The 20,911-nt window shown below is 48.1% G+C and overlaps 2 protein-coding genes across 12 annotated transcripts in view; one reads left to right on the forward strand and one right to left on the reverse strand.

The window, feature by feature from the left end:
- Window positions 1-7,784: 7,784 nt before the first annotated feature.
- Window positions 7,785-17,202, forward strand: LOC103189097 (C-type lectin domain family 4 member E). Of its 2 annotated transcripts, XM_042344715.1 has the most exons (12): window positions 7,785-7,900; window positions 9,981-10,040; window positions 10,674-10,784; window positions 11,267-11,338; window positions 11,916-11,981; window positions 12,627-12,701; window positions 13,280-13,345; window positions 13,952-14,023; window positions 14,221-14,286; window positions 14,890-15,041; window positions 15,469-15,578; window positions 16,447-17,202. In XM_042344715.1, the coding sequence occupies exons 2-12, from the start codon at window positions 9,986-9,988 to the stop codon at window positions 16,589-16,591; spliced, it is 990 nt and encodes a 329-aa protein (XP_042200649.1). In that variant the 5' UTR covers window positions 7,785-7,900; window positions 9,981-9,985; the 3' UTR covers window positions 16,592-17,202. The 2 variants fall into 2 exon arrangements, with proteins under 2 accessions (XP_042200649.1, XP_042200650.1); XM_042344716.1 differs by lacking the exon at window positions 10,674-10,784.
- A 491-nt stretch (window positions 17,203-17,693) lies between these two features.
- The window catches only part of LOC103189096 (cAMP-dependent protein kinase catalytic subunit beta), a 41,332-nt gene continuing 38,114 nt past the window's right edge, over window positions 17,694-20,911 (reverse strand). For all 10 annotated transcript variants that reach the window (XM_042344666.1, XM_042344668.1, XM_042344667.1 and 7 more), the window contains 4 exons: window positions 20,702-20,797; window positions 19,746-19,868; window positions 19,139-19,303; window positions 17,694-18,227 (listed from right to left, as the gene is read on the reverse strand). In XM_042344666.1, the coding sequence (XP_042200600.1) occupies window positions 18,102-18,227; window positions 19,139-19,303; window positions 19,746-19,868; window positions 20,702-20,797 (510 nt within the window). In that variant the 3' untranslated portion in view covers window positions 17,694-18,101. The remainder of the gene's footprint in view (window positions 18,228-19,138; window positions 19,304-19,745; window positions 19,869-20,701; window positions 20,798-20,911) is intronic.

Below are 20,911 nucleotides of genomic sequence, written 5' to 3' on the forward strand. Positions count from 1 at the left end.
AGTGAACAAATTGTTTTTATTGTTGTTTATTTTTGAAGGGATTATTACCCCCAGAAAACGATCCGCCAATCGACTAACAATCTGGTTCCTACTCACTGCTGGTAAATAGAGGCGTGCGTGTGTGTGTGTGACTGTCTGACTGTGTCTGTCTGTGTGTGACTGTCTGTGTGTGTGTGACTGGGTCTGTGTGTGTGACTGTGTCTGTGTGTGGAGTAAAGAAACTTGTCTATGTTTCTCCAGGTCACTTGCGAGGCGAGGACTGTAACCACTGCACCAGAGACAAAGTAAGAGTGAGCCGGGGTTAACCAGCCAGACTCGGGTCTCCAGCAGAGACAATGACACACAACAAACACTTGTGCCAACTTTCCTGTGCCAGGCAGTCATCTGTGCACCGTAACTAACGAAGGCAGAGGAGGGAGCAGAACAAGGCAGATGGCTGATGGTTAATAAACCGGGGTGGTGGGGCGGGTTCGGAGGGAGCGAGACACCACCCTCCACTGCAGAGGATGTCGAGGTTTTATTAAGAGCTCTGTGTGCCAGCCTGGCTCAGTGGTAGCCCTCTCGCCTCCAAGTCAGAAGATTGTGGGTTCAACCCTCTACCCACACACACACGTGGTGGACGTCAATCCAGAGAAGGGAGTTTCTCTCTCTCGCTCTCTCTTTATACCCCCCTCTCCCCACCCTCCACATAATAAATATACACAGAGAGAAGCAGAGCACAATAATAATAATCCTTGCATTTGATATAGTGCTTTTCACGTCTTCTCGACATCTCAAAGCGCTTCACAGAATAGACTGTAAAGTGAATTGACTGTATATTTGTGGGCGAACGCGGCAGCCAATTGCACACAGCAATGTCCACAAACAGTCGTAGATTGAAAATGACCAATTTATTATTGTTTTGGAGGGATTATTATTAGGCTCTGTGTGGAGTAAAGTAAGGAAACTTCCCCTCATTGACCCCCCCCACCCCTCACTGAACCCCCCCCACACACCTCCCACCCCACTCACCTCACTGACCCCCACCTCCCTTCCCCCCCCCCCCCACCTCCCCCCCCCCCCCCACACATCAGCTCTAACACTAACATCAGCTTCACAATAAAATCTGATTTTACACCATCCGCTGCGCGGGGAGTGACTACAGAGAGAGAGAGAGGGGGAGAGGGGGGAAGAGAGACATGGGGGGGGGGAGACATGGGGGGCACGAGAGAAGGGGGAGACAGAGAGAAGGGGGAGACACAGAGAGAAGGGGGAGACAGAGAGAGAAGGGGGAGACACAGAGAGGAAGAGAGACAGAGACAGAGATGGGGGGAAAGAGGGAGAGAAGGGGGAGAGACAGAGAGAAGGAGAGACAGAGAGGAGATTAGAGTGAGAGACAGAGGGTTAGAGAGGCACAGACACACAGACACAGACACACACAGACACAGACAGACACAGACACAGTCACTAACTCACCTGTGTCTGAGGCTCTCCTCGCGGGGCTGCAGCTGCACTGTGTGAGAGGCAGAGGGAGGGGGTGTGGGGGGAGTGGGGGGTGTGGGGGGACTATATAATGCGGGAGGTTGGCTCTGTGTGTGTGTGTGTGTGTGAGACACACAACCTGTAATCAGACAGAGGCTGTGTGTGTGTGAGGGGGAGAGTTCATGTGTGTGTGAGGGGGAGAGTTCATGTGTGTGTGAGGGGGAGAGTTCATGTGTGTGTGAGGGGGAGAGTTCATGTGTGTGTGAGGGGGAGAGTTCATGTGTGTGTGAGGGGGAGAGTTCATGTGTGTGTGAGGGGGAGAGTTCATGTGTGTGTGAGGGGGAGAGTTCATGTGTGTGTGAGGGGGAGAGTTCATGTGTGTGTGAGGGGGAGAGTTCATGTGTGTGTGAGGGGGAGAGTTCGTGTGTGTGAGGGGGAGAGTTCATGTGTGTGAGGGGGAGAGTTCATGTGTGTGTGAGGGGGAGAGTTCATGTGTGTGTGTGTGAGGGGGAGAGTTCATGTGTGTGTGTGTGTGTGTGTGAGGGGGAGGGAAGAGTTGATAACATAACATGTAGGAGCAGGAGGAGGCCATTCGGTTCTTCGAGCCTCTGCTCCACCATTCAATCATAGCTGATCTAATCTAACTCCAGCTAATAACCTGACGCTGCCTTATCCCCATATCCCTTACTCCCTTTTGCAATAAGAAATATATCTATCTCAGTCTTGAATATGTTCAAGGACTGAGCGTCAACAGCCCTTTGGGGTAGTGAGTTCCATACATTCACCACCTTTTGTACGGCACCTTATTGAATGCCTTCTGGAAGTCCAAATAGACCACATCCACTGATTCACTTATCGAGTTTACTGGAAATATCCTCAAAAAACTATGAGATTTGTCAAACATGACTTCCCTTTAGTAAAGCCACGTTGACTTGGTCTAATTATATTGTGCCCTAAATACCGCACCACGTCCTTAATCAATGATTCTAAAATGTTTCCTATCACTGATGTGAGACTAATTGGCCTATAGTTCCCCATCTTTTCCTTTCCACCTTTTTAAAATAGTGGTGTGACATTTGCGATCTTCCAATCCATGGGGACTGTTCCAGAATCCAAGGAATTTTGGACGATCAGACACAAGGCCTTCACTATCTCATAAGCTCCTCTTTTAAAGCCCTGGGATGTAAGCCGTCCGGACCGGGGGGATCTGTCACTTTTTAGTGCTAACAGTTTCCCAGCACCAATTCTCTACTAATGAAATGAAAATTTCCCTAAATTTCCCTTTGATGCTGTGTGTGTGTATGTGAGGGGGAGAGCTACAATATATAATAATAATCCTTGCATTTGATATAGCGCTTTCCACGTCTTCGAGACGTCTCAAAGTACTTCACAGAATATACTGTAAAGTCGATTGACTGTGTATTTGTGGGTGAAACGTGGCATCCAGTTGGGCACAGCGGTGTCCCACAAACAGTCATGGATTGAAGTGACCAATTCATTATTATTTTGTCTTGGAGGGATTATTATTAGGCTGTGTGTGGAGTGAGGAAACTTGCCCAAGGTTTCACCCTGACCTGCCGGGAATCGAACACATGTGTCTCGCTTGTGAGGCGAGTGCTCTAACCACTGAGCTACAGGACTCCACTGTGTGTACAGGTGTGTGTGTGTGTGAGGGAGAGTTGATGCTGTATCACTCCCACAACCTGATCAGCCAATAGCCTCAGCCCTGACTGTGGACCACAGGCTGTACTGAGAGAACAATACAATACAACTGGAGCCCACACCCCTTCTCCCCACCTCCCTTTCCCCCCCTCTCTCTGCCTCCTCACCCTATCTCTTTCTCTAAGGTCATTGTAATTCACAGCAGCTGTGGCACCAGCCCAACCCGAGCCCGAGACATAGCCTCAGCTGTTGTCAAGTGGGGACAGGGTCTGTTCACTCACAATCGAACTGTTTGTTTCATAATAATAATAATAATCCTTGCATTTGATACAGCGCCTGATCACGTCATCGAGACGCCTCAAAGCGCTTCCCAGGATACCTGTAAAGTGAATTGATTGTGTATTTGTATTTTGTGAGTGAAACGCAGCAGCCAGTTGTGCCAAATGACATCCCCACAAACAGTTGTGGATTGAGTGACTGCATTTTTTTTGCCCCGACCAGGTCCTCTCGTTTGCGAGGCGAGGGCTCTAACCACTGAGCCACAGGACATCTGTGATTCGGTTTGAAAAGTCTCAAAACTGGAAGGGCAGACCAGTCATGGGGGGCAGTTAACCCTGTTAACCCTGCAAGTCAAAGCCCTAATGGGTAGGATGGTTCTAGCTGGACAAGCAGCGGGAAAGCTGGGCCTGACAGAGATACCAACGGGCAAGTTACGCAGTTTTAGCTGGTTAGATTCCAGCAGTTACCCCAACACACACTCTGGGGTCCCCAAGCTTAGATCAACACAGAGGTAATAATAATAATTATCCTTGCATTTGATAAAGCAGCTTGTCACATTGTTGAGACGTCTCAAAGCGCTTCACAGGAGTCTGGGAATGGAGCCAGCCCTCTGTGACAGTATCTAGTCAGGTTTCTGAGCCCGGGAGGTATGCAGGAGTCCAGGGCACTCACTGCTGACGGTTCTATATGTAAAAGCCAAGCATTTGAGTCGAGAGGCTCGTGTCACTGTCAGGTCTCTCGCTCTGCGTCTCTCTTTTCTGTCTCACACACGGGGTCAGTCACATGACATCTGTAAAAGCCATCCTGTATACGTGATTAATGTGGAATGATTTTCATCTCATGACCCCAGGAGACCTTGTTCTATTTCCTGCTCCTTGTGTCAGTCTGACTCAGTCGCTGTGGGTCAGCCTGGCTCAGTCTCTGTGTGGGTCAGCCTGGCTCAGTCGCTGTGTGGGTCAGCCTGGCTCAGTCGCTGTGTGGGTCAGCCTGGCTCAGTCGCTGTGTGGGTTAGCCTGGCTCAGTCGCTGTGGGTCAGCCTGGCTCAGTCGCTGTGGGTCAGCCCGGCTCAGTCGCTGTTTGTGAGCCTGGCTCACTCAGTTCAAGCCCCCACATCAGGAGGACGTGGAATCACACAGTCTAAACCTGATGTTCCAATGCAGCTGCCTGTTTGTGGGACGCTGCTGTGCGTAATTGGATGCCGCGTTTCACCCACAAAATACAGTCAATCCACTCCACAGTCTATTCTGTGAAGTGCTTTGAGACGTTTCAATGACAAGGCGCCAAATCAAATGCAAGGTTTATTATGATTATTATCATTATATTCTCATGGTGACGTTGCTTTGCCCGGACACAGTTGGGAAGTTCATGCTGGAGTGGGAGAGAGGGAGAGGAAGTTTCCGGCTCTGGGAAAAACCTTTTCCCGAGGCAACGAGGCCCGGATGTGACAGGGACACACACTCGGAGCTGCTCGGCTTATCTTTGTGGGGGATGAGATTGATTGTAAATGACAGATGGCTGATAATTACAGACTGGGAGGGAGAGCGGGCAAGACGGGGAGCGGCAAACAGCCATAAAGAGACTTCTGAGCGAGACACAGAGGCTGATTATACTCCGGCAGCTGAGAGAAAGCCGTTACTGTCAATGTGTCATTAAACACCGGCTTTGCTTTGTGTCACCGTCTGGCTCCGGTCCTGCCACACAGAGCGTTATAATGTCGCCATGGAAACCCCAGCATCCCAAACATACCAGTGCCCCAACACTTTGTAATCCAAATCCGAACGAGCACGCACACACATATACACACACACGGTCACACACACGCGCACACATATACACACACACGGTCGCGCACGCACGCGCATATACACATGGTCACACACATATGCGCGCACACATAAGCACACACTTACATTCACGCATAACACACATACACACGTGCGCACACAATGATGATAATAATCCTTGCATTTGATACAGTGCCTTATCACGTCTCAATGCGATTTACAGGATACACTGTAAAGTGAACTGACTGTATAATTTGTGGGTGAAACGCGGCAGCCAATGGTGTATAGCAGCGTCCCCACAAACAGCTGTGGATTGAGTGACCAATTTATTAGTTTTTTTGAAGGTTTATTATCCCCACAAAGATGATCTGCCAATTGACTATCGAGCAGGTTCCCACTGATGCCTCGGTCAACAGAGGCGTGTGTTTGGAGTAAGGAAACTTGCCTCAGGTCTCACCCTGACTTTACAAAGTCTCTGAGGAGGATATAGCACAATATCGCACTCCAGTGAAAGTCAAACATGATTTTTAATCCCACTAAGAAAGCGCTTTGAGGCGTCTCGAAGACGTGATAAGGCACTACATCAAATGCAAGGCTCGTTATTATGATAATGTGCAGTACCCAGTCTCCACCAGCAGGTGACACTGTCGAGTAGATTTCAGACCCCCCCCCACCTTGTAAAAAATAAAGCAACAGCGCCCCCTGTAGCCAAGAAACTCTACAGCAACACCCAGCACTCACTGCACAATGTGGGAATGGAGCCAGTCCTCTATGACGGTCTCTATCCCGAGTCCTGAGCCGGGCAGTATTCCAGGGCATTGCAGCCTCTCTGCACATTGGGTTTCCTTCCCCTTCCCGCTGATCCGAGGAGAACATCTGGGAGTTTAAGGAGAGAATGTCCTGGGGCATGGCAAGAGCTCTGAGCCTCTTCAACTTCTCTGCGCTATTTTATCCCCCTCAACAACAACAACAAAATGACATGTATAGAGCGCCTTTCATGTCGGGAGGACGTCCCAAAGCGCTGAACAGTCAGGTGTTGGGGGCCGAGCATGGGGGAGGGGTGAGGGAAGGCAGAGAGGTGGGAGGGAGACCAAAGGCACAGTCGAAGAGAAGGGTCTTGAGACCAGCCTTGAAGGAGGTGAGGGAGGAAGCGAGGCAAAGGGACTGTGGGATAGAGTTCCTGAGTGTGGGGTCAGAGAGGCTGAAAGCCCGGCCACCGATGGTAGGGCAGGAGACATGGAGCAGACCCCAGCCCGCTGAACAGAGGGAGCGGGCAGGCTCCTAGGGAGTCAGCAGGTCAGAAATGTAGGAGGGGGCAAGGCCATGGACGAGAATCTTGAATTTGATCCCCTGGGGATGGGGAGCCAGTGGAGTCGGGTGAGGGTGGAGTGATGGGGTCACGGAGACTGGTGCACGAGAGTACACGAGCTGCAGAGTTTTCGATGATCTGCAGCTTGTGAAGGGAAGAGTTGGGAAGGCCGATGAGGAGGGAGTTCCCATAATCGAGCCTTGATATGATGAATGCGTGGGTGTGGGTTTCAGCAGCGTGAGGGGTGAGGCAATGGCGGAGTCTGGCAACGTTGTGGAGGTGGTGGTAGGCAGTGCCGGTCATGGCACAGATGTGGGGAAGAAAAGACAGTTCAGGGTCGAACAAGATACCCAGGTTCCTGACTGGCTTAGTGAGGTTCACTGTGCAGCTGTGGATGCTGATGCTGCCAGCGCAGGAGGTGCAGAGGTGCAGACCGGTTCAGCCTCCGCGCTGTCGTGGAATAACCTCAATCTGCAGGTGGTGGTGTGCGGGTTACTTGTTTAACAGGAGGTCAGTGATGGGTGAATATGTGTTGACACCCAATTAGACTGGGGTGTACGCATAGCGGACAGGGCAAGGGGAACTCACAAGGGTAAGGGGAAGCTGGCAATCTTTATTTCGCAGCTCACTGTTTGTTCCCCATTCACTGAACTGTTGAAGGTGCAACTTTCAGCTGTGACCTGACCTGGGATTGATGCCCTTGGTGACTGGGGCTGAGACAGTGTGTGACCACAATCATTGCAAACAACACATGACATTGACACAGCACCTGCCTGCCCACTCCCTTCATTCAGTGGGCTCCGGCCTGCTCCACATCTCCCACCCGACCCGCCCTACCATCGGTGACCAAGCTTTCAGCCTCTCTGCCGCCACACTCTGGAACTCCATCCCACAATCCCTTCGTCTCGCTTCCTCCCTTGCCTCCTTCAAGGCCGGTCTCAAGACCCTCCTTAAAGGGATTTGTAGGTGAGGGTAGAGCACTCGCCTCGCTTGCTCTACCCACTGAGCTATAGGACTACAGCACACATCAAGACTGGAGGCCTTTATAATCATCTCAACAATCACACACAGTGAGATCAGGAACAAGACTTGCCCGACAGCCATCGCGCTATATTTAGATCCCAGCTAGATCCTGCCAGATGCCGGTCACCAGCTTCTCTTGAGAAATAAACATCCTCCAAAACTGCCAATGTAACCAGTTTCGATTCCATAAAAACAGATGGTGATGGAGCGGCTCCTACACAAACTCCTCCCTCCCTCCCCCACCCCCCTCCCACCCCGTGGAGGGTGGGAGTCAGGGTGGGGAGTATTAAAGAGCCCTGAGAAGCCAGAGCCCCCCAGAGCTCTCAGCAGGTCCCAGGATCAGCGGGAAAAAGAAGAAACCAAAAGTGCCGAGAATCCGCAGGTATTATAATATAGTAATGATAGTTACAATATAGTAATAATATAATAATATAGTAATACTATAATATAATAATATAATAGTATAATTGTAATGATTATATAATAGTAATATAGTTATAATATAATAATTGCACACGATGGGTCGAATGACCTCCTTCTGTGCTGTAAGATTCTATGATTCTATATAATTGTAATAATATAATAATCCTTGAATTTGATGTAGCGCCTCGTCACGTCTTGGAGAAGTCTCAAAGCGCTTCAACAACAACAACAACAAGATTCCATTTATAAAGCGCCTTTCACGTCAGGAGGACGTCCCAAGGCGCTGCACAGTTGGGTCAGGACCGGAGCATTGGGGGAAATGGTCAGGGTGAGGGGAGGGAAGGGAGGGAGCGAGGAGGGGGAAGAGAGTCGAGAGGGGAGTTGAAGGCTCGGTCAAAGAAAAAGGTTTTGAGACCGGCCTTGAAGGAGGAGAGGGAGGAAGTGGCGAAGGCACTGGGGATGGAGTTCCAGAGCCTGGGGGCTGAGAGACTGAAGGCCCGACCACCGATGTTAGGGCGATTGGGGCGGGGGACGTGGAGCAGACCGGAGCCAGAGGAACGGAGGGTACGGGCAGGTAGGTAGGGGGATAGTAGGTTGGATAGGTAGGAGGGAGCGAGGCTGTGGATGGCCTTATAGGTGAGGATGAGGATGCTGAATTCGATCCTCTGGGGGATGGGGAGCCAGTGGAGGCGAGCGAGGGTGGGTGTGGTGTGGTCGCGGTGTCTGGTGCGGGACAGTACACGAGCTGCAGAGTTCTGAATGACCTGCAGTGTGGAGGGAGGTGGCGGGAAGGCCGGCGAGGAGAGAGTTCCCATAGTCAGTAAACAGTAAACACAGAAAACATACTCTCACTTGCAGATCCGACTGTCCATCCAGCACCTTGGGATATCCTCCCGACATGAAAGACAGGCGCTGTGTCAATGTAATGCGTTGTTTGCAATGATTGTGGTCACACACTGTCTCAGCCCCAGTCACCAAGGGCATCAATCCCAGGTCAGGTCACAGCTGAAAGTTGCACCTTCAACAGTTCAGTGAATGGGGAACAAACAGTGAGCTGCGAAATAAAGATTGCCAGCTTCCCCTTACCCTTGTGAGTTCCCCTTGCCCTGTCAGCCATGCATACACCCCAGTCTAATTGGGTGTCAGCGCATATTCACCCATCACTGACCTCCTGTTAAACAAGTAACCCGCACACCACCGCCTGCAGATTGAGTTTATTCCACGACAGCGCAGAGGAGGATAAAGTAGCCAGAGCAGCCAAGAGGCTTAGAGCATTCACCATGTCCCAGGACAGTATCTACGCAAACGTGCAAAACTTTTGCTCACATCAGGGGGAAAAGAATGGAAATCCAAATTGCCAAGAAAATACAAGTTTGTGCAGACACAGACACAAACACACACACTCACACACCACATACCACACAACACACACACACAGATGCACACCGAGATACACACACACAAGCAAACGGCAGATTATTGAGCTATCATAATAATATAATCCTTGCACTTGATAGAGCGTCTCATCGCGTCTTCGAGACGTCTCAAAGCGCTTCACAGGATACAAAAAGCGGCTCATGCACACAGAGCAAACACTAAATCCCACAAATATACAGTCAATTCACTTTACAGTGTGTTCTGTGAAGCGCTTTGGGATGTCCTCCCGACGTGCAAAGCGCTATATCAAATGCAAGGATTATTATTAATAAATCAGAAAGTACAATGTGGAGTTGTGGAGTCCTGTATCTCAGTGGTTAGAGTGGTCGCCTCGCAAGCGAAAGGACCTGGGTTAGATGCCCAGATGGATCAGGACAAAACCTTTGGCAAGTTTCCTTACTCCACACACACGCCTCCGTTTACCTAGAAGTTAGTTCACTTGTTAGTCGGTTTCGACCACAAAATATACAGTCAATTCACTTTACAGTGTATTCTGTGAAGCTCTTTGAAGACGTGATAAGACGCTATATCAAATGCAAGAATTATTATCACTATTATTGTTCTGATCACTTTATAATCTGCCGTTTGTTTGTGTCCTGCAGAAATCATGAGGATGGACAAGCTGGAAGAGGAATATGACCACAGCCCCAGCAGGAAGAGAAGTGAGTGATTTGTCTCTAAAACACAAGCTTTGGAGTGGGCTCATATCTTGTTCTTTACTGTCATCTCTTTGCCTCTCGCTCTCTTTACTAACCTGTCACGTAGTTATAGAATCATAACATTTACCGCAGAGAAAGAGTCCTGTAGCTTAGTGGTTAGAGCACTCACCTTGCAAGTCAGAGGACCTGGGTTCATCCTGACTTTCAAAGCCCTCCACGGTCTTGCTTCTCCCTACCTCTGTAACCAGCTAACTCCACATGGACTTGGCCTGCTCCATATTCCCTGCCTGACCCAGCCCACCATCAGCAGTCTGGATTTCAGCCTCTCTGCCCACCCTTTGGAACTCCATCTCACAGTCCCTCGAGGCCTTCCTTGCCTCCTTCAAGGTACATCTCAAGCCTTTCCTCTTCGACCGCGTCTTCAGCCACCCTCCTACCCCAACCCTCCCCGCCCTCCTCCCCTCCTTGATCCCAACCTACAGCTCAGGTGTGGATGCCTGACTGTTCAGTGACTTGGGACATCCTCCTGCTGTGAACGGCGCTGTGTAAATGTAGTATGTTGTCGTTGTTCTAGTTATTGTTGTGGTTATGTTTACCAGAGTCCAGGTTAACCTCAGCCTTTCTTTCTTTCACAAGATTTCACCGGGAGGATGATCAGTGACAGGAAGACCTCTCTGTTTCTCTGGACCATGCTGGGTCTCGGAGTTTCTCTGGTCCTGCTCATTCTGATAGTGGGAGCAGTACAGAGTAAGCAGCTGTATTCCCATCATTCCCAAGGAGTCCTGTAGCTCAGTGGTTAGTCCACTCGCCTCACAGTGAGAGACCTGGGTTCGATTCCCGGTCAGGGCAAAATGTTGGGATAGTTTCCTTACTCCACACACGCGCCTCTGTTTACCAGCAGTAAGTAGGAACCCGGTTGTTAGTCGATTGGCAGATCGCTTTTCTGGGGGTAATAATTCCTTCAAAAAAATAATAAATTGATTACTCAATTACTGTTTTGTGGGGACGCTGCTGTGCGCAATTGGCTGCCACATTTCGCCCACAAAATATAGTCATTTCACTTTACAGTATATGCTGTGAAGCGCTTTGAGACATGATAAAGCACTGTACCAAAAGCAAGCATTATTATTATCGTTATCACTAGCTCAGCTCTCAGTCAGTGACCAACTGAGACTATTAAAGCTCCTGTAACCTTGTCCTCACAGCCATCACATCAATGATCTTTTCAGTTTCAGCCACGATGTTGCAGACACAGAAGGGGTTTGAGTCGATGACCAGAGACTCTCAGATACAATCAAACTGTGAGTGAATCCTGATGACATGATAAGGCGCGATATCAAATAAAAGGATTATTATTGTTATATATGAGCTAATCTCTAGTTTCGCAGTTTCAGCGATGTCACACAAATGAATGGCGCGAAACTCATTCAACGGAGGAACTTTCTCAGATCAGAAACAATGGAGAGAAAGACGTTATACAATGTAAATTTGTAAATTATTGACCTCCCTGTTAATATAAGAAAAATACAATACAAAATGACATTCACACAGCGCCTTTCATGTTGGGAAGACGTACCCAGGCACTGTAGTCAGGGATTTGAACCCGAGGTAGGGATCGTGGAGGGTAGGAGGGTTAAGTTGGCTGAAGGTGCAGTCGATAATAATAATAATTTGGTCACTTAATCCAAGATGGTTTGTTGGACACTACTGTGCGCAATTGGCTGGTGCGTTTCGCCACAAACCACACAGTCACTACACATGACCTTATATCCTGTGAAGCACTTTGAGACGTCTCGAAGACGTGATAAGGCGCTGTATCCAATACAAGGAATATTATTATTTATCATTATTGTAATGTTAAACCCTTTCACTTCACAGTAACTGCACAGTTGGAGATGCACCAAAGTAACTTCGTGGGTGAACTGTCTAAGGTGAAAGACATGGGTAAGGAGTGTCGACAGTTTCTGGTCGTGGGTCTCGGTGAGAATGATGGTGAACTAGTTTGTCAGGAGCCCAAACCTGACCTCCCTCAGCCTTCTGTTCTCTCTAAAGTCTGCAGACCCCCTCCCTCCCTCCCCATCCCCCACAATTAAACACCATACCTTGATCTTTCTCCATCCCAGCACTGATCGTCTCCTCTCCTCTATGGCTCTGTCCTTTTATCTAAGAATCTGTTGAAATAGTGCAGTCCTGTAGCTCAGTGGTTAGAGCACTCACTTTGCAAGTGAGAGACCTGAGTTCAATCCCCGGGGGGTCAGGGCCAAACCTTGGGCAAGTTTCCTTACTCCACACAGAGCCTAATAATAAACCCTCCAAAACCCAAAACAATAATAAATTGGTCATTTTCAATCTACGATTGTTTGTGGGACATTGCTGTGCGCAATTGGCTGCCGCGTTCGCCCACAAATATAGTCATTTTACTTTACAGTATATGCTGTGAAGCGCTTTGAGACATGATAAAGCACTGTACCAAAAGCAAGCATTATTATTATCGTTATCACTAGCTCAGCTCTCAGTCAGTGACCAACTGAGACTATTAAAGCTCCTGTAACCTTGTCCTCACAGCCATCACATCAATGATCTTTTCAGTTTCAGCCACGATGTTGCAGACACAGAAGATGGGGTTTGAGTCGATGACCAGAGACTCTCAGATACAATCAAACTGTGAGTGAATCCTGATGACATGATAAGGCGCGATATCAAATAAAAGGATTATTATTGTTATATATGAGCTAATCTCTAGTTTCGCAGTTTCACCGATGTCACACAAATGAATGGCGCGAAACTCATTTAATGGAGGAACTTCCTCAGATCAGAAACAATGGAGAGAAAGACGTTATACAATGTAAATTTGTAAATTATTGACCTCCCTGTTAATATAAGAAAAATACAATACAAAATGACATTCACACAGCGCCTTTCATGTTGGGAAGACGTACCCAGGCACTGTAGTCAGGGATTTGAACCCGAGGTAGGGATCGTGGAGGGTAGGAGGGTTAAGTTGGCTGAAGGTGCAGTCGATAATAATAATAATTTGGTCACTTAATCCAAGATGGTTTGTTGGACACTACTGTGCGCAATTGGCTGCTGCGTTTCGCCCACAAACCACACAGTCACTACACATGACCTTATATCCTGTGAAGCACTTTGAGACGTCTCGAAGACGTGATAAGGCGCTGTATCCAATACAAGGAATATTATTATTTATCATTATTGTAATGTTAAACCCTTTCACTTCACAGTAACTGCACAGTTGGAGATGCACCAAAGTAACTTCGTGGGTGAACTGTCTAAGGTGAAAGACATGGGTAAGGAGTGTCGACAGTTTCTGGTCGTGGGTCTCGGTGAGAATGATGGTGAACTAGTTTGTCAGGAGCCCAAACCTGACCTCCCTCAGCCTTCTGTTCTCTCTAAAGTCTGCAGACCCCCTCCCTCCCTCCCCATCCCCCCACAATTAAACACCATACCTTGATCTTTCTCCATCCCAGCACTGATCCTCTCCTCTCCTCTATGGCTCTGTCCTTTCATCTAAGAATCTGTTGAAATAGTGCAGTCCTGTAGCTCAGTGGTTAGAGCACTCACTTTGCAAGTGAGAGACCGGAGTTCAATTCCAGGCAGAGGGCCAAACCTCGGGCAAGTTTCCTTACTCCACACAGAGCCTAATAATAATCCCTCCAAATCCAAAAACAATAATAAATTGGTCATTTTCAATCTACGACTGTTTGTGGGACATTGCTGTGCGCAATTGGCTGCCGCGTTCGCCCACAAATATACAGTCAATTCACTTTACAGTGAGTTCTGTGAAGCGCTTTGGGACGTCCTCCCGACGTGAAAAGCGCTATATCAATTGCAAGGATTATTATTATTATTATTAAATAAGCCTCTGACCCTCTGGTTAATCGCTGGTTTCTCAGTTTCAGCCATTTCCACACAGATGAAACAGATCAACGTTGATTTAATGGAGGAAGTTTCTCATATCAGAAACGGTGAGAATGCAACTCTCTGGTCATACATTCAATGTCTGAGCGCAATTGGCTGCCGTGTTGTACCGATGGTTATAGAAACTATGTTTGTTTTAATTAATATTATTATCATTATTATAGCTCTGCAACACTTTCCCTTCATACTTAATTTGTTGTTGTTGTTGACCTCCCTGTTAATGTGGATCCCTTTCACTTCCCAGTCAGCGCACAGTTGAAAAGACACCAGAATAACCTCATGGATGTTATGTCTGAGATGAAAGACGCAGGTAAGGACAGTGGACAGTCCTAGGTTGTGTGTGTTGGTGTCAAATGTCAGGGCAGGTCAGGCTGGACCTGGAGTACTGCATACAGCTCTGGTGACTGTGTTACTGCGAGGAGATGCTGGCAACAGAGAGGGCACAATTACTGATATTGTGGAGTCCTATAGCTCAGTGGTTACAGCACTTGCCTCGCAAGCGAGAGGTCCCGGGCAGGGCACAGCCTAAGGCAAGTTTCCATACTCCACACACACACGCACTACTACTTTTAGAGAAACTCCTCTTCTCCTTTCTAATAGCATCGCAGGATCTTTAACGTCCACCTGAACAGGCAGACGAGGAGCTCAGTTTAACATCTCATCCAAAGGACGGCACCTCTGACAATGCAACACCCCCCCGGCTCTGCTTTGGAGCATCAGCTTAGACTGTATGAGTTCAAAGGCATGACATGAGGGTTTAACCCTCAAACAGCTGACTTGGGGGCGAGAGTGCTACCAACTGATCTAGGCTGACGCATACAGACAAACACACACACACACGTGCACAAACTGTGTTATAAGACATATTTTAAAAGATTGTACAGCATTTTTTCCCTTGATTCCCGATTCCCAGGATTGATAAAGCAGCTGTGCCCCAAGGCCTGGCTGAATTTCAATAAAAAGTGTTATTATTTCCTAAACAATTCGCTTACCTGGGAAAACGCAAAGGACACTTGTTCTGGGAAGCAGGCACACCTCGTCGTAATCAACAATATCGCTGAACAGGTAAGGAATATGGTTACACTTCACCCTTGGGAAGATGGGGGAAGAGGAGGGTGGGAGGTAAGCAGGGTCTCCTCGGAGCTGAACTGGCAATGGAAAGTGGGAATTGAGCCCCCCCCCTCTGTGGCGGTCTCTAGTCCGGTTCCTGAGCCAGCAGTATTCCAGGGCACTCACTGCTGATGCCAGCCCGGCCCGGCCCGGCCCATCCTGAGCACTGCATTGGAGCATCAGCTTAGAGTCTACTGTGTGATTCCAAGTCCTACAGTAGAAGAGTCGATGTGACACCAATTCCTCACCGCATTCCTGCGTCTTGTCACACTTGTCACAGGTAGAAAAATGTAAAACCAAAAATTACAACTTTCTAGATACTTTTCAGGATAAAAAAAGGTTTCTCATTTATTCTCTAACCTTTTAAATACCATCTTTGCAGCTATTTTTAAGCTTAGGCAACTCCCGTGAAAACTGGATCGGGCTGAGTGACATTGAAAAGGAAGGTCAATGGCAATGGGTCGACGGCACAAGTTACGAGTTGACACCCAAGTAAGGAACACGAGAGTCTGTGGTACTGTGCAGTCCTGTAGCTCAGTGGTTAATCCATTCGCATCGCAAGCGCGATACCTGGGTTTGATTCCAGGACGAAATACTGGGCAAGTTTCCTTACTCCACACACACGCCTCTGTTTACCTAGCAGTAAGTAGGAACTTGGTTGTTAGAAGCTCTTTGAGATGTCTTGAAGACGTGATAAGGCGCTATATCAAATGGAAGTATTATTATATTGTTATTGATGACTGCTCATTGCTCAGCTGACAATTATAGTAATTCTTACATTTGATCTATCAGTGGGTTGTCAGCCTGGCTCAGTGGGTAATGCTCTCATCTCCCAGTCAGAAGATTGGGTTCAATCTGATGCTGATAACAACACAGCCCGGCCTGGCTCATTGGCAGGACCTGGAAGGGCCGACCAGACACTGGGGGCAGGGAATCCTCTCCCTCAGCTCCTGTTAACCCCGCAGCCAAAGCTCTAACTAACAAGTAGGGTGGTCCTAGCTGGACAAGCAGTGGGAAAGCTGGCCAGACAGCGAATATCAATAGCAAGTCATGTGGTTTTACTTGGTTAGACTCGAGCAGTTACCCCATCGCATGCTCTGAACTCCCCCACCCAGCCTTGGCTCTTGGTAACCTGCACCTAATACTTTCTGGAATTAGGTAACCAGGATGCTTCCCTCCAGGAGGAGAGAGAACATTCCATTCCAACAACTTATCTCTGGGATTTCCATGGGTGGGTGGGATGCCGGGAATTCTCAGTCTGGTTTGGAGATTTGTACGCACGGTGATGGGTTTCTGTCTGTGTCAGAAACTGACCCCTCCCCCAAAAAAAATAATGAACATTGTTCTCGGTCTTTAAAAGGCACTGGAAAGCTGGAGAACCCAACGATAGCAACAATGCCGAAGACTGCGCTTGCCTCGCAACCACAGGCAAATGGAATGACATTCCCTGTCACTTGAAGAAGACCGCGATCTGCGAGAGGAACGAATGGGTCGCTGAGCAGTGATCTGAAAATGGAAATGAACCAAAATGATCTCCTCTGAGAACATTGCCTGCTGAGATCTCTCTGTACAATAAACACAATAATCACATTTGTGAAGCGCCTTAAGCATCGGGAGGATGGACCTCCCAAGGTATGATAGCTTTATAACAGTAATGCTAAATAAAACTCCCAATAGTCAGATACCACACCACCTGTCTCTCTCTCTCTCCCTTTCTCTGTGGTCTCTCACTCTATCTCTCTCTGCATGTGAAGGTCTCCCCACCTCTCTCTCCCTCTCCCTCTAGGGATTAAGCAGCTGATGTAAACAGGAGTAAGCCTGATACCCGGCATTGGACTTGGACTTGAGAACATTAAGGTGGCTGCACGTCACAAGCTGTCCTGTAAAGGTCCTCCCTCCCCCCACACTGAAGGCAATGCCCCCCAGATAGCTGATGCTTCCCTCCAGAGAGAGAAAGAGAGCATATTCCATTTTGACAATCTACTTTTGGGATTTCCATGTGTAAGTGGGATGCAAAACGCTGAGAAAGTTTCCTTACTCCACATCCCTCTGTTTACCTAGCAGTAAATAGGAACCCGGTTGTAAGTCGATTGGCAGATTGCTTTTCCGGTGGTAATCCTTCAAACAATAAAAAATAAATAATAATTTGGTCACTCAATCCACGACTGTTTGTGGGAAATAAAAACAGAAGTTGCTGGGAACACTCAGCAGGTCAGGCAGCATCTACGGAGAGAGGAAAGTGAGTTAACATTTCAGATCGATGACTATTTATGGGACATTGCCTACAAAATATATAGTCAATTCACTTTATAGTATATTTTGTGAAGCCCTTTGAGACGTCCCAAAGACGTGATAATGTGCTGTATCCTCAAATGCAAGAATTATTATAATAAATACTGAACCTTTAGTTAGGACTGAATGAAATAATCTCCACAACGCAGTAGGGCAATAAGGAGTGGTGGCTATGATAGCACTCACTACCCTGTCTTACATACATCACAGGGCTCCCAGCACACAGTCAGCAAAGTCTCACCACCCACACACCACCCACACAAAGACACAAAGACACAAAACATACCAGGAAAAGTGCTTCCTCCAACTCACAAATGCATTTAGAAAAAAAACTAAAGGGCTTTTAATTTGTAAGTAAAATGTCTTTTAAAACACAAAACATAAGTAATGTTCAGACACAAGAGATACAAACATTTATCCAAAGGTGGCAAAAAAAAGAGAAGTTTAGTGTGTGGGCGTATTAGTGATAATCTGTAGGGCCATGGGGGTGTGTGTGGGTGTGTGTGTGAGTATGTGTGAGGGGGGTGTAGGAGGGGGTGTGGAGCAAGTCTGCGTGTATGGGAGAAGTCACAGCAAGACGGGACTCCCATCCAGTGGAATGCACAGATTTAACATAAACGCTTTCAATAAATACAATGGTGTGGGCTCCCATCCAACCAGTGCTTGTCTTGTCTCGGCCAAGTATTAAGATATCCCAGTCACTTTTTAATCACATGGCATTCTCTAGAAGTCCAGAAATTCCTTGGAACATTTGTTGGTGACAGACACTCGGACCTCCTCTTCTTCATAGTCGTCAAAGTTGCTGGAGTCGCCGGGACCTTTGTACTTTGGTATAAAAGGAGGTTCAACCTGTAGAGAGAGAGAGGTAGAGAATCCAGTTAAAACCATGTCACGTAGTAATGTACCTAACTCCCTCCCCATCGTGATGCTGACACTAATCCCACCACAGCTCCGACAGCGACAATACATGTCCCCAACCCCTCCCTCGCCTCCTTCATGACCCTCCTCTTCGACCTTGCCTTCAGTCACCCTCCTACCCACACTCTCCCCGCCCTCCAGTCCCTCCTGATCCCAACCCCCAGCTCGGGTGCAGATCCCTGACTGTCCAACGCCTTGGGACGCCCTCCTGACATGAAAGGCCAGTGCTGTGTAAATGTCGTTGGCTGATGTTGATGTTGTGACGACTCAACACACCAGTCAACAAAGCACCAGATCAGCTCAGATGAACAAGGCCGTTCGGCCCATTTGATCTCATCCTTCAAGACGCTCCACTCCTCCATCTCCACATCACAGCATCAATGAGTCCCAGCACGCTAGCCCCCACCCCTTTCCTGGCAACCTGTTCCAGTCGTTAATTACCCTCCTGTTAAAGAAACACTTCCTGGTATCTGTCCTGATATTGCACCGTTATAGCTCATTATTATTATCACAACTCTAAACCCATTTGTAGGTGAACATTAAAGCCAACTGGCCTGGAGCGACACAGCCACAGAGTGAACGACTGATTTTGTTTGGGGGATTGGCAGCCAGGAAACCGCAATCCCCCAAACACAATCAGTTTGTGGCTACTTTGCTGCTGTGTTCACCTACAAATTCATGTGGACGTCAAAGATTTTGTGACACGACGGGAAAACGCAGGCAGACGGGATCTGGCAATACACTGTTCCCTCAGCACTGCATTGGAGTGTTCTTGCCTCCTTCAAGTCCTGTCTAAAGACCTTCCTCTTCGATTGTGCCTTCTGAGCCTGGAGCTGTTGTACCTTTTTCTGGTAGATGGCGATCCAGTCTGTGATGGCAAACCACTTGTGGTTCTTGATGTCGTTGACGCCGTTCTTGAGATTCCCGAACCGTTTGGTCAGGTCAACCTGCAGCAGGTTTCGCAGCAGGTCCTTCAGGTCTGAGCTGAAATGAGACGGAAACCGGACCTGAAGGGATTAAAAGGAAGAACTTGTTACTTGTGCCCTGCTCGCTTGCACATGGTGCCTCACACCAGCTCTGGTCAAGATCAAACACCTTCCGTAAGCAAGACCGAAGTCTAGAGATTCAAGGCCATTTGGCCCATCGTGTCTGTGTCTTACCCTCTTACCCGCCTCCTCACGACGTGAAAGGCGCTATACAAATGTAATCTTGTTGTTGTTATTACCCCTCCTGATCCCAACCACCAGCTCGAGTGCAGATCCCTGACTGTCCAGCACCTTGGGACGTCCTCCCGACGTGAAAGGCGCCGTGTCAGTGTCATGTGGTGAAAGTGTTGTTGTGTCATTCCCTCAAGAGTGCGACCTAGTAGTGTGGGGATGGGAAGCCATTCGTCAGAACATGTCCTCCCGATGTGAAACGTACAGTTTTGCTGTGAGTTGTTTTGCTTACCTTCCCAGAGACTATCTTCTCATAAATCTGAATAGGCTGGTCTGCAAAAAATGGGGGGTAACCAGCAGCCATTTCGTAAATGAGGACCCCTAACGCCCACCAATCCACAGCTTTGTTGTAGCCCTGAGAAAGAAACCATGGATTAAACAAATACACCACTGAAAACCATCCCAGAGGCCCCCCGTCTCCCTCCCTCCCCTTATTCAAGGTCAGTCTCAAACTGTCCTGGGGCATCTTTGCGACAGTGAAAGGTTCTATACAAGTATCATTTGTTGTTGTTTGACTGTGTTTTTGGTCACCTCTCGCCCCACAGCTCGGGTGCCCATTATCAAGCACTTTGAGACGTCCTCCTGACGTGAAAGGCGCTGTGCAAATCTCAATCGTATTGGTATTGAAAGCTTTATGGAGCGACAGATGGTGAGAAAGGACGTAAAAGACATAAGCGCAGCTATTCAGTCGGACAGACAGGGACACAGAGCTGTGCACGTGTAGCAAATGGAACACGCGGACACTCTGTGAACCCTTCACCTCCCGGGAGAGTCACAAACCAAACCACCTTCATATTATTTGTGAAGTGATCGGAGGCACTGGAAATAACAACAACAACAATAATAATCCTGGCATTTGATACAGCGCCTGATCACGTCTTTGAAACATCTCAAAGCGCTTCACAGGATATACTATAGAGTTCAGTGACTGTGTGCTTCTCAAGCTTTTTGACACCAGTTTGTCTTAAAAATTGTGCAGATTGTGGGAGAATTCTTAAATTGAGTCTGAATTTGGAAGCTGATTCTTCTTCATGAACGGCGGAAAAAGCGGCTTCTAAATTGACAGCCAAGTGTAAGAATGTGTAAAAGTTTTCCACAATGCTGCGGGTTTTACATGTTAAGAATGAGGGCTGAGGTGTGGGGGAGGCTGATGTGGATGGGAAGCTTTACGCTGTGGGAAGCTCTTACCTTGCTGAGGATGATCTCAGGAGCCAGGTATTCGGGAGTCCCACATAGCGTCCAAGTTCTGCCCTTTACTCTCTTGGCAAAGCCAAAATCTGTCACCTACCATGTTGAGAAATAACAGTCTGAGCACAGAAATAACAGAAGGGGCACATGTGTGTGGTGTGTGTGTGTCTAGTGTGGTGTGTGTGACTGAGTGTGTATGTGTCAGTTGTG

The sequence above is a fragment of the Callorhinchus milii genome, unplaced genomic scaffold, assembly GCF_018977255.1.
Source record: "Callorhinchus milii isolate IMCB2004 unplaced genomic scaffold, IMCB_Cmil_1.0 Scaffold29, whole genome shotgun sequence".
Lineage (NCBI taxonomy): Eukaryota > Metazoa > Chordata > Chondrichthyes > Chimaeriformes > Callorhinchidae > Callorhinchus > Callorhinchus milii.